General features: G+C 31.6%; 1 protein-coding gene across 4 annotated transcripts in view; it reads right to left on the minus strand.

The window, feature by feature from the left end:
- Nucleotides 1-10838: 10838 nt before the first annotated feature.
- The window catches only part of GABRA2 (gamma-aminobutyric acid type A receptor alpha2 subunit), a 123563-nt gene continuing 120130 nt past the window's right edge, over nucleotides 10839-14271 (minus strand). For all 4 annotated transcript variants that reach the window (XM_025040286.1, XM_025040288.1, XM_006922470.3 and 1 more), the window contains one exon: nucleotides 10839-13016. In XM_025040286.1, coding sequence (XP_024896054.1) covers nucleotides 12720-13016 — 297 coding nt within the window. In that variant the 3' untranslated portion in view covers nucleotides 10839-12719. The remainder of the gene's footprint in view (nucleotides 13017-14271) is intronic.

A 14271-nucleotide genomic window follows, 5' to 3' on the forward strand; every position in this document is an offset into this window, starting at 1 on the left:
TTTTAGTATCATCAAGATGAAGTCACACTCTTTTGAGCTTTCAAGTACAATCTGGCTGAAGTCAATTGCCAGGATTTCTTTTTAGAAACTTATTCAGTTAGGAAATTTGTTAGCATTTATTGAGCATTTAGGATATTCAGAAAACTGAAGTTTGCACAAGAGCATAGAAAAAACAATTACTGCAACATCATTTTGAATTGGGGACATTTACTTACCTTTATATATGACTGAAATTACATGCAACAAATTAAGCAAACAAAATTGTAAGAGGTAGGATCTGAGGGCAACTACTTGACTCAGTTTCCCTGAGTACTAGTACTCTGCATCATGGAGTTTCATTTTGGAGATTCTCTGTAGACTAACACATGATTTTTGTTATTAAATAGGTAATTTATATTCATATTAATTCTTTTCAAGGAAAGAGAATTGTAGAATCATTGTGTAATTTAATGGAAAGACTGTGGAATTTGAAATTCAAAATATTAAAAATGCGGTTTTAGGCAAGTTATTTCATTTAGTCTTGATTCAAAATAAATTATCCAGAAAGAGGCACAGAGAGTTAAAGACATGGAAAATGTAACAGAAAGTTTAGGAAACATGGAAGATAGAGTAAGAAGAACCAATATATCTCTAACAAGCATTCCAGAATGAGAAGGGAGAGATAATAGAAGAAAAGGAATGTTATTTAAAGAGATAATGACTGAAAATTTCCAGACCTGACAAAAAAAAAAATGAACCACAGATTCAAAAATTCTCACCGAATTTCAATCAAAAGTTTTGTAAAAGATGGGCATAATCTATGCCATTAAGAATATTATAAACTAATGAGGAAAACAAATATTGTGTAAGTGTGAACAGCAAAGCAACCTAATGATCAGCTCAGGAACATGCAATCAGGCACATCTTCCACGAGGATGACTAGGAACTTCATGCACAATCCAGGTCAGTGGGAAGAGTGTGAAAACAGTAATAGCTTCACTATATAAACAAGCTGGGGATGCAACAGAACTTCTCCCCTGTAATGCAATGCCTATTTGTGGGATAGCTGAGAAAGGCCAACAAACAAGAAATGATGTAGAACCTAATTCTGCCCAATATAAGTGTACGAAGTTTTTTAAAATTTTGTCTATGGTGTACTCAAATCAAATACTAAACTATAAATTACTATCTAGTGCTTCAGTTTTGTTATTAAAACATTAGCTATAGCTCCATTAAATTTAAAGGACTGAAGTTAAATATAGAAATTATTATAATATATGCTTAATGAGGCATTAATAGTGACATCTTGTGTAAACAGAACTTCATTTTTCTGAGTGAAGAGTGAAACTGTAAAATATTTCTTTCAGAAATTAGTACTCTACTACCTTGAAATGTGCTAATCAAATAAGTTAAGCTTATACTTAGATGTGACCACTATTTCTGTATCACAATGTCTCACATAGTATAAAAAATATCTTAATTATAACATTTGAATAAAGAAGCAGCAATATAGCAAATACCCATTTAGATGTATAAATTAATATTAAGGGCAAATTACAAAGTCTGGTTTTTGAAAACGAGAAGGCCAAGTCTTCAAATCTTGATTGCAAGTTTTCTTGACTCAAATACCAAGACTAATTATTTCTAACTGTCTTCTGCTACTCTCTGACAAAAATAAAATTGTATTCATTTCTCATAAATGTATTTTATCTTATTTATTTTATCTAATGTTAGTATGACCCAACATGTATAATGAGTATAATGGGTAATAAAGACAAGGAAGATATTGTAGTTCCATTGTTAGTCATCAATGGGAACTCTTTTTCCTTCATTCACAACACATGTTCCAATTCCATTCTAGTTCTACTTATCTCTTCACCGTCTTGTTTTGGCCTTGTTCTTGGAGTTTAAAAATGTTAATTGTTTGTAATTGTCCTAGAATAATTCTTGCCAGAATAATTTATGTTTGACATTAAGCTTTAGTCTCTTTCCAGTCATGGATCCTTTAGAATAGGAAGGAGAGAAGGTAAAACTTCTAAGTCCATACGAAGTCCTTTGAAACCTCAGTCCCTCCCCTTATAAATACTTTATAGTGAAGTCGACATGAAAATTTTAGCCTCTAATATATAGAATCTAAAAAAATTAAATTTAAAAAGCTGAACTCAAAGTAACAGAGAATAGAATGATAGGCTGGGTTATGGTGGAAAAAGAAGATCAGAAAACAGAGTGGTGGTTGCCAGGGGCCGGGGTGGGCGGAAAGGGGATTGTCAGCGCCAAGCTGATAGAGAAGGGACGGTTCAATGGTGAGACGCCCAGTTGGAAGAATGCACAAAAGGCCGACATGAGAGTGAAACGGCAGGCACCTACTTTATTGTAGGGAGTGCGTTTCTGTTGGGGGGGGTAGCGCGGTATTGCGTGCACTTCTTCTGCTCCTCATCTTGTGTTCCCCTTCTGCTCTCCAGGGGACTGCATGGCTCCATGCATAGCAGAGAACAATAGTGACATTCAACCACACTTACGTGATACGGTAAGCTGAAGTATGTTTACATATTTTAGGCACGGGTGCCCTACTACACTAATGTAACATTCTAAATCCTGGGTCCTATTCCTAGTTGTGAACATGGATCACAGCCAGACCTGGGACCAGCTAGGCCTGGGACCCACAGAGGTGTGTCATGGGGAGTTATTTTTAAATGTGTATAGTTTGTTTTGCAAGATAAAAAGAGTTCTAAAGATGAACGGTGGTGATGGTTGTACAACAATATGAATATACTTAATACAACCGAACTACACTCTTAAAATGGTTAAGATAGCAAATTTTATCTTATATATACATTTTATCATGATTTTAAAAATTGAAAAAAAAAGGACACCTATGGAATATTTCTTTCCTTATGTTGTGATGGAGACATAATTTGTTTTCACTTTTTCAATAAAAAAGATACTTTTCTATTAGAATATAATTTCTAATATATTCCTTTGGTAACGAAAAGTTGTTCTCTTGGATGACTCCACATCTCAATCATAACCCACTTACCTGAGCCACCAATAACCTCCACACTTATTGAGAGACACTGCTGATTAGGGCACTTGTGAGCATAGTAAAATATAGCCTGCCATCCCAGTGTAAACTAAAGATAAGTTAAATTTGATAATAGAGATGCATATAACAAAATCTGTGAAATGCCTGTATTCTTTGCTCTACTACAGGCCATTTGTATTTTACATTATATACATTATACAGAGATATAAATATTAACAATTCAATTGTAAATTATACTTAAGCAGTAAATTTGCATCAGTTGGAAAATACAATGATTTATATGAGCATCGAGGGCAAGTCTTTATATTTTCCTCTTTTTAAAAAGTATTTTTTAATTTTATTTTCATTTCTGGAGTTTTTCAAAGTTAAAAAAAAATATTTGATGGTAATGTCCAATGTTTTGATGTGTATGCTGAACCAAAAAACACAGGGATGGCCCAGCAGCTGTGCTTATCTTTTTCACTAAAGATAATACAGTGGAATGGACCAAACTGCTCCTGTGAATTATTTTACTCAAAAATTTGAACCATGCTACATAAGCAGTGAGTCTTGTTATTCCAACACATCAGTAAAGTCCCTAGGCCAACCCTACTTTCCCGCACTCAGGCTTTAATGCTTATGAAACATTTTATGTCCTTTCCCTGAGTTCTTTTTGCGTTCACATCACTTGGAAGTTGCTCTTGTTCTTACTCAAAAAGAGTCAAGAGTAAGATACTGACTTTTAGGAAGCAAAATATAGCTTTGCATAAAATATTCTACCTTAACTTCAACACTACCTAAAGCAACTTAAAGGAGTTAAAATGTTCAATATAACTATTAGACAAAAAGAGGAATGTAATGAATAAGTGATTAGTATGAAGTAAAGTAAAATAATAAAATAAAAATTAAAAATTAGAGAATTAAAAACATTTTTTCCTTAAATATAGAATCAATTGTCTGGAATGTATTGGACTTTGAGATAAGCCTTAGGGGTGGTGGCCCATGTCCACACTCATAGCGAAATCTTCCTGTAAGAGGCATGCTTGATGATTTTTAAGTATTGATACTCTTTCTTTTCCCATTTATTTGGCGTTTCATGTGTATTTAGTTTGAAAGTAAATGAGCTTTTAACCAGTGAGTACAAGAACAGTTCAAAGTTGATATGCTTCATTATTTACATCTTTTTACTATTGTACATCTTAAGACATGATTTAGAAATTTTCCATAAGATTATTTTTATTGATTCATGGAAGAAATGTTAAAAAATTTTAAGCCATTAATGGAGTTCCACAAGGAGTTCCACAAGAATGAATTTTCCCAGACAAATGAACCTCAAATATTTATGCTCCAAAATGTTCACTGAAATTGCTTTCTCAGCAGTTTCCTTGGTTTTTCACTCTAAAGGTGAGGCAAAATTTCTAATTCCATAGGAATCCCATTGAAACCTTAGCTCCTCCTTTTCTAAATTGTTTGGAGCAAAGATAACATAAAATGCTTCCCTTTATAGCCTGCTTTCATTTACATGAATTTAACAAAGCCTAGACTATAAATTGATATTGGAGAAACTAGCTAAATGCTATTGAAAAATGTAGCATTTTTCTGACTATAATTTTACTGAGATGTGAATTTGAAGCTATACATACTCACCTTATTATTTAAAGTAAGCATGTTTTCCCCCAGGAAAATAGTAGCAAAATGTGTTAGTATGAGTAATTTTAAAAATATTTTGATTTAAAAGCATAGACTGAAAAATAACAATTATAATACTATATAACTGTATGTATACTCACATTGTTTATAATTATCTGCGAGTCTATAATGTACAAATTAATAATTTTAATTAGATTATAATTAATTGATTATATAGTAAATTTTTAAGAATGGATACTTTGTTGCACAAGATTTGACACTGTCACTTAAATTCACTTCATTATGAGAAAAACTAACTTGTAATGTTCATGTAATTTTTTTTTTCTTTAGTAATATAGACTAAACTTGAAACTATACACAAGCAAGCAGAGGTCTCCAAAATAGAACCAGAGATTAGAGAAAGCCCATAAATAGGTTTATAAAATAAAAACATGTATACACATAGCTGCAGAGTAGAATTACAGTGGGAGTTTTAAAAATTTATCATAACTTCTCTCAGGATTCTAAATTATTTGATCTAGGATAGGACTAATGTTTTCTTAAAACTCTTCAAGTGATTTTGAAGTGTGGTGAGGGTTGAGAAATAGTGTATGAGAACTTATCTTATTGATAAAAATGGCTCTGTTATACTATTTTGACATTTAAAATTATTTAATTTCAGCAATATTAGCAATAATAGTAATAAACAAATGAGGAGCTCATTTCAATAAAATTGCATTAAATTAAGAGAATCTATTCAACTAGAAAACTGTGCTATTTCAGGTTTACAAACAGAATGATAAACTTGACTCTATCTAAAGAAAAAATCTTATTTATTTTATTTAATACTTTCATGTAAATGTGACACTTTTATAATAGAATGTAGCCAATTTTCTGGGTGAACTTTTATTTTCCATAGTACCACTTTCTTAATGTGTTAAAAAAATTCAACATTAGCAATTCATGACTCTCCCGCCTAAAATTTCAGGGTAGATTTATACTTCTCCTGTCACCCTATACTTTCTATTTTAAAAAGATATCTAAGAAATTAAGATTTAAAACCACTATTATAAGATGTAGGTGTTATACCTCGATAAAAAGTCACATTTACAATAAATTCAATTATTATAAGCAAACGTAATGATTAGAGGACAAAAACCACAATTTTCAGATCAAATATATTTAAATTAATTTTAATAAGTACAAAAAGATAATGTTTAGCATTAATTTGCATGTGATTAATTAGGGATTTTTTTTTAACAGCAAGCATAATGACACATTCAATAAAGGTTGAATTATCTTACACACATAAAAAATAGTGACTTTTCCCAATTACAACAAGGTCACAAATTACGAATATTATTATCTCCCGAATAATTTCCTCAAACCAGGAAACCTACCATACAAGTATAATATCACCCAGAAAATTTAAATTTCACCTAATGTGAATGTTTAAAGTTTATATTTGGAGATTTAACATACATTCCTTATGCATGTAATTTTATTATTAATTTGTAGCAAAGGGAAAACATTTCAGTTCTTTTGTTCTTTCTTCTCTAATTTAACAACAAATATGAAGCTTATAAGTGTTCATGTATGTCACTTCTAAAGGGAGTATTTCATGAAAGGTCACATTCCTCAGTTTGGAGCACACAAATCCTGAATTTGTATCTGCTCAGAAAAATATTGAAAACCAGTGGATACCAACAAATTGAAATCAATTGTGGATCAAGCACCCAAGATCAACAATCAGGGACTTATCCATAGATGATAAAGTTTAATTCATGAAAATTGTGGCTCAAAGTTCAATTTGTTTAGGCCTTTCTAATAACACATTCAACTTCTTCACACATTACGTGAGGTATAAAACATAGCCAAGAGCTTCCACTACTGTGCTGAATATTTAAAACATATATAAATTGGGAATAAATATATAAGGCATTACCCCTACAGTGATTGAACTTTGTTGTTTAGCTTTCTTAGGACCTTTTGTTTTTACAATTATGCTTTGTTGGAGAGCCTCGTTTATCCAACAATATAGGCTTGCATTTGTCAGCATGTTATGGTAAAGTTAGTCTTCCGAAACGAAGTATGTAAAACTGCAATTATTATACCAGCTAAGATAATTTAACACTTATAATCCCAATACTGGCATTTATTGGGGGTCAGTTTAGGCTTCTTTCTATTAATAGTAATTTGTAACAAATTGCTTGATGGAATCAATATAAAATACTTGAAGTCTGATGGATTTAAATGTCATGAAACCAACAATATTGCGAATAAAAACCTCTCCAACTCCTAACCGAACAGGCAAGAAAGAAAGAAAAGAAAGAAAAAGGAAGGAAGGAAGGAAGGAAGGTTCAGTTTTAATATAAATTTTAAAAATAAAGCAAGGAAGGAAGGAAGGAAGGAAGGAAGGAAGGAAGGAAGGAAGGAAGGAAGGAAGGAGGGAAGGAAGGAGGGAAGAAAAGAAAGACAGAAGGAAGAAAGAGAAAATAAAGAAGGAAGTGCTTCTTCTGTGTGCTTAATCAACTCTAAGCATTTTTTATACATGAGAAGTACCTAGGGATCAAAAAATAAAAATGTAATGTATTTCGAGAAACTAATTGTAACCAATGTTAATAAATAGCTAGTTTCACAAAAGTAGACTCTTGGTTGTTGTACAGTTTAGTTTTAGTGTTTGCTTGGATTTATTGTATAGAATAGCAGATAGTGACTTTCATATTAAGTATAGTAGATTGATGCTCCCCAAAAGGTATAAGTATAAATTTTAATTAAAGCAAAAAAAAATACAGCTTTTTCTTTTTTTAACTTTACTTAAAATATATGTTAGACTAGTGTGTTGGTGTACTATATAGAAATTTAAAACTTCCGCAACTTCAAGAATCACACAGTGATTACGGTGGTTGTGACTGAATAAGGTAATATATGTAAAGGGCTTGGAATACTGACTAGAATGTAATGGTAGCATGCAATTATAGATGAACTATCTATAAGAATATACTCAGCAGTATTTCAATTCAAAAAAGTACAAAACTAACCATTAACGAATGTAAATGACTTGATATTTAAAAATGATCAACCAAGTATTTAATTTAATGGAGGCTTTCAAAAACCACCATTGAGAAACTTGGAGTTGAAGGCTTTTTCTATTCTATCTTACAAGCAGAATTGTGATATCATTTTGAACTTAATGGCTCAAAAGAATCAGCTAAAAAAAATCAGAAAAAATGTTTACACCTGTGTAAGAAGCGTATTTCTAACCATTTGTATAGCTCCAGACTAAATTCTAATTAATAAGTTTGTTACTGATTTATTGAAAAAGCTATTCTATTGACTAACTAGTGAATTCCTAGTTTAATAAGAACTACATTTGTGATTGAATCAATTAATAAAATAAATTGTCTAGATTTCATAAATTTGTCTGAATTTCTCAAAATGTTCTTTCGTACCTGGGAAACACACACGCACACACACAAATGTGTGCGCACACACACACACTTCAAATCAAAGCTAATAACTTATTAAAAGTGCTTTGGGAATATTACCATAAACTGAAGCATAAACTTGTTATTTATTCTTCTCTACTGGCAATATTAAATGATGTTATGCATTAAATGCAGCATAGAGAAAGTGATTTGAAGCAGGGTACATAATTACCTATAAGAAAATATTCTTTATATAAACAAACAAAAATAGAAAATTTCAACTAAATAGAATTGAAAATAGTAATCTAAATAAGTTGGATAATTAAGAATTTTAAGGAAGAACATGATATAAAATCCTTATAAGTAGATATTGAATAATTTATTGATTACTACATTCCTCAAATGTTTTCACATGAACTTTATCTATTTTAGAATTTTAATCATGATGTGTACCTTGATAGACTCATGACTGTTGGGTATCTCTGCATATAATTGTGTATGTAATTTCTTCCCTCTCTTAGGAGTTAAAAAGAGAAAATGCTTCACTTAGTTTAACAACAGCCTCATTATTCTGGTGAGGCTCTTCTTTTCCTGTTTTTGAAGTCCTGAATTTGTCTTTGAATATGATGAAAATATGAGTGCTTAATACCAATGGAAAATATCTTTTATATAAAGTTGATAATGCAAGATTATGAATATTAGAAATTATTAATTGCTGAATTTCATTTTTAAAGTATGAATTCAATAGATGAAAATGTCATAATTTGTCTTGTCCATGCAGTTATGACTGATTTGGATACAGTTTCCTGGGTTCCCATGTATGCAAGTGTTAAAAATAACTGCACTCCCCTCAGTTGCAATTTTATGCTTCTGTATAACTTTAGATTAATAAAAGGGAAGCCAAGGTGCCCATGAAACCTGAATTAAAAGGAAAATGAATGCAATACAGGGTAACAATAGCTCAGCTTATGATTCCCTTAAAATTCTGAATCTTTTTATATGAAAAAATCGTTGCAAAATATTCAGATGAATGTAGGAATGCCAGAAGATTAATAACAGAAACAACCTGTGTAATAAATTTATTAATATGGTCCTGGGTAATAAATTAAGTAATAAATGTTTTAGTATTCCACAGGCATTGTCTGGGGGCATCAAGTATGGAGCACTTGAAAAGTGCTCTTAATAGATACTGAAGAACCGTAACTTTGCAAGGATGACTTGAACTATTTCCCTTGTCCTCACATAGGAATGATGACAAGCCACACCGAAGTCCGGTATTCACTGAGCTTTGGTGCCCCTCTAGAATCTATGATACCATGGCCGAGTTCTGTTCCCTCAACTAGGAATATAAAAAAAGCCACATCATAAACACATGAGAATATTTCATATGTATACACTATGAGTGAAATAATAGCTTCTGTGTTCTTTTTAAGTAAACTATGAACTATTTAAGAAAAAAAAAGTGCAAATGTAGTTCAAGGAGATCACTTATCCAAACTTGAGATAAATTTAAAATAGAAAGATTCCTGAAAAACATGGCTAAACTAAAAAAGTCACTGAAGTTTGAAAAATGTTAAATGGTTATATTAATTTCATATTTATATTCAAACAAATAAGAATGCCGATAGGAGAAAAGAAATAGCCACCAACTTAGCAGAGTAGTGATCTCACAGCTAAGTGAACAACTCTTACTGCTAAATTAATTTACATGTTCCATTTAGTTTTTGATTTTAACTCTTTATAAGAATGAGATGTACTTTAATTTTTAACTAAGTTCTATGGGTGTGATATGAGGAGTATTAACCCTCTTTCCACTTGATGGCACATAGGAAGAGGTAAAAAAATATTTGTTGAATAAATATTAGCTGAATCAGAGCAGTAGCTATACAGTGAAATTATACCTCTACATATGTACACATATTTACCTACATTTTTTACATACCATAACCTTTTATGTCAAAGTACAACTGCATAAAATAGGCATAATATTATGGGCCAATGAGACCACTGTTAGTATATTAAAACTGCATTTCCTGAAAAATTAGCCTTATTTCAATAAATCCATGTCACCTTGATGTTTTTAAAATGGTTTATGGAAGGGAAGATAATTGTAAAGACTATTTTTTATCATTTAAAATTCTTTCCCATGGAGCATCCTCCTGCTCTCCAGCAATACCAAAGGCTCTCTTTGATTTATTGAAATTTAAAAGATTAAAAAGTGTGAAAAATTCAACAAAAAGAAATAATAGAAAATCCTGAACCACATTATCAGAAAATATGAACTATTACGATGTCATCAGGTTCAAATAAGAGTTTCAATTATAACTAAGAATAACATTAATGATAACTCTTCTGGCCAATATACCATAAACTTTAATAAAACTGGTGCCATTGATGTAGTTGCATCCCTTTGTCAAAGATGTGGGTGAGTCATTTTTTTGTCCTACAGAAACTGATATTTACAACTATTTTTACATATGTACATATTTATAAATTTATAATTTATAGTCAGACATTAAAGGGGCAATGCAGAACTTGAACAATATTTTTAAATTGTCTATTAATGCATACCATACAAAGCATTTTTATTGCTTGCCTTCAAGCATTGTGTACATTCTCAGACTATGGCACACTCCCCTAAACTACGCAGAAGAGCTGTGCTATATTTAAATGTGTAAGAAAATAGGATATCTTCCATTTCAATGTATAAGTAAAGTGCACATTTTAAATCTATTTAGATGTTAAAGAAGTCGTTATTGAAAGGGAATTAAAGAAATACATTTTTTAGCTCATGTAACAATTTTATTTTATTACCTTCTGTGAGGGAATTTTTAATTTCAAGGCTGTCTTCACATCAAAATCTGTCAATAAGATGCATTTGTGACCCTGGTAATAATATAATCATGCAAAGCACATAATAAAATCACACTAAAACAAAAAAAGAAAAAGAAAAGAAAAAATGTAAATGAGGCAAAGAAATAGAAATTTCTGTTGTGATTTTGCTTATTTCAATAAGATACTCCTTTTATTGATTTTATGAACATACTTATTTATGCACTATACTGAAATACTATACAAAACTGCAAGAAATGACACTATTTGACTACTTATTTTTCTACAAAAACACCATCGTAAAAGTGTATCTATTAGTAAAAGTCAGCTAATAACTGCTAATGTATATGTGAGTCAAAAGGGTTTTAAGTTTTCCAAAAACATTGAATCTACACATGAGACACAATTGTTAACTTCTATTAACATATTTCAGGGGCATAAAGGGCATTTTTTAAATATTAAAAGAAAAATGAATTTTACCCATTAATAATCAGTAATTCTATAAAATTGAAAATTGTGGTTTCTAATTTAAGCTACATGTTTGTATGTGTTGTAATTTAGCTAATTGAGTGTGTGTTATTTTTCTGCATGTAAATTAATTCACAATCTGTTGGTGATGCTTTGAAGTTTCAGTTTAAAAATTTTCAACTCTTACCAAAACCTCTTCTGGTATACAAAGCTGTTGTAAATTTGAGTCAGCGAAATTTAAAGTTGCAATTTACAAAAACAGATTTACATTAATTCTTATCTGAAAGTGCTGCTTTCAAGACAGAAAAATGTGCCAATTAACTGCTCTTTCCTTTGTAATTAGTGGCTTCTGAGTCCTGATGAAAAGAAGCCTTAAGGCAGAATTTACAGTAAACAGGAAAGAAGAGAATCATGTAAGTGCTCATCTATATTCTGTGACACCTATGAATTCTCATTGGTGGGAGTTTTTGGCACACTTTTCTAATCCAATATGAATGTTGTTCCACAGCAGCCAAACTGGATGCTTTTTCCAGTCTCCAGCACCAAAAAAATTTTGCTGATCAATTTCAGTACAACACATACCTGGAAAGAGTAAGACACATTTAATTTTACCTTTTTTTAATTTAAGGTAGTATCCAATGATTAAAATGATCTATAGAATTTCAATTATTATTTTCAAATAAACTAACACTAAAAATGTAGAGACTATGATATTCCAATAGTTATTAAATTCTAGGCATAATTAACACCCTGTCAGAGGTTACTCGTAATTATTTGAGCATGTCATGCTGTAATATGTACATAGCTATAGATACTATGCAGAGTAATTAAAAGCTGATGTCAAATCTCTAGTTTTTCTTCTGATGTGTGCTAAGCTTCTAATTATACAAGGAGAGATTCTGAGCACTCGAGAAGGGTGCTCAGATATAATGTTGCAGACATGAGGTTCTGTTATTTAGAAGAATTTATCATGAAATGGCAATGTTATCTTAACATTATAGTTAGGCAACAGTAGAAAATACTCCTATGTAAGACCTGAATCAAAAGGGTTCATGAAATGTAGTATAGGATCCACGTTTTCACTGCTATTAGAAGAGGAAATAAATCAGGTCACCTGAAATCCACCTTAAATCAGTTCCTAGAGTAAATCTTAAAAAGTTTTGGGTGTAGAGTTCTTTCTGCCTGTAGTTTCGCGAGTTGGCAAATGCATGTCTCCATTAGAGGTGTACTGGTAAGCTGTATCGCTATTTACATACTGTACACATTGGTTCACAAATTAGCAGTTATTAGTCAGACTATACATAGCAAAACAAACCAAGCTTAATGTTGCTATACATCCCAAAGTTAATCTGTGCCTAGATTCAAGGACTGACCCCTAATACAGGTTCCCTGTTTAAATACGTAGCCCAGTAAACTAAATTAAATGTACCAAACAAAACTGGGAAAACTATTCTAGACATTCTGTCAATTTTGCTAACACTGTTGAAGGTTTTTTTGGCTTCGGCTGGCTTGTTTTCCGGCTTCTTGTTGGGTTCTGGCGTGGTTGCACTCTTGGAGATGGTGGAGAGAACTGGGTCTTTTGAAAGGTTCGGGGCATAATTGGCAACAGCCACTGCATAGGCATTGTTCTGTATCATTACAGAGGCTTTCTCTTTTTTCTATTGAAAAATAAAAGAATGAACAGAATGTGGGTTGAGCCAGCTGCTTAACGTTTCCAAACTCCAGTTCAAATTCTGAAGAAAAGTATCTTGGCAAACATCATTACCCATTAGAAAGAAGGAATTCACGGAAAAAACTAAAAAGAGTTTATTAAGTCTTAAAACCATGAGGGTGAAGAAACCCCCAGAGTAAGATCAATAGTACCATTTTTCTGGAGAGCCATTTTTTGTTGCTCACATGAAAAACAATTAAAACTACAACTTTAATAACTAGTACAGCAGCTTTGACTACTGTAGTAGCTCAACAGTCTGCTGAATGAATGAGTGAATGAAAAGTAAAATATAGAACTCTTTCAACAAGAGGAATGATTACCTATAATGAATCATCTCAAATTCTGAATAAAGAAATTTACTCTTTTACTCGATAACAGGATTTCCCCCTTCATGTCAAAATCAAACAGCAAAGCTTTACTCAGATGGTGGGAAATTATAACCATATACAGATGGCAGTATCATAAACACTAAAAACACAGAAGGAAGATGAAATACAAACTTTTTGATTTTCGCCTAGTTTATCCATAATCTGTTTCTTTTTATAATCCCCAGTTCAGTTCTCACAGACTCTAGTCTAGGTGTCACTGTTATCTCTTGACCAGACAAATAGATATTGCTGATTGCTCTGCCAGCTAAGCTTGACCTCATCCAACCATTAAACATACTATGGACACAAAAATTTTTTAAAGACATAAATTGGATCATGTCACTCTTCTGCTTAAATCTCTTAAACACCATCTCATGGAACTTAGAATAAACTCAACACTTCTTACCATGGTTTTTTTTCTTGTGCTCATTACATACCAGTCCTATTAAAATAACTTCAGTTTTCAGAATATTTCCTTGTTTGGTGCCTGTGGCCATGCTACTTTCTCTGCCTGGAATGCCTTCTCTCGATCCTGTATTTTATGTGATTAATTCCCTGCCGTATTTTGATCTTGGTTAAATATCATTTCCTCAGAAAGGCCTTCGCTAACCACTCTCTCTAACATGGTCCTTTTCCTCATATACATTCTTTCATAACATCCAGTTTATTCCCACATGACATTTTTCAAAATTTGTAAATTCCTTCTTTTGTGTTGTAACTATTTGGTTAAAATTTTTCTTTCTCATTAGAAACTTAGTTCAGTGAAAGCTAATGCTACTTCTGTCTTGTTCATTGTAATCTTAGCATTTAGCATACTGCTTTCCATGAGGTAAG

This window comes from Pteropus alecto, unplaced genomic scaffold (genome assembly GCF_000325575.1).
Source record: "Pteropus alecto unplaced genomic scaffold, ASM32557v1 scaffold57, whole genome shotgun sequence".
NCBI classification, from domain to species: domain Eukaryota; kingdom Metazoa; phylum Chordata; class Mammalia; order Chiroptera; family Pteropodidae; genus Pteropus; species Pteropus alecto.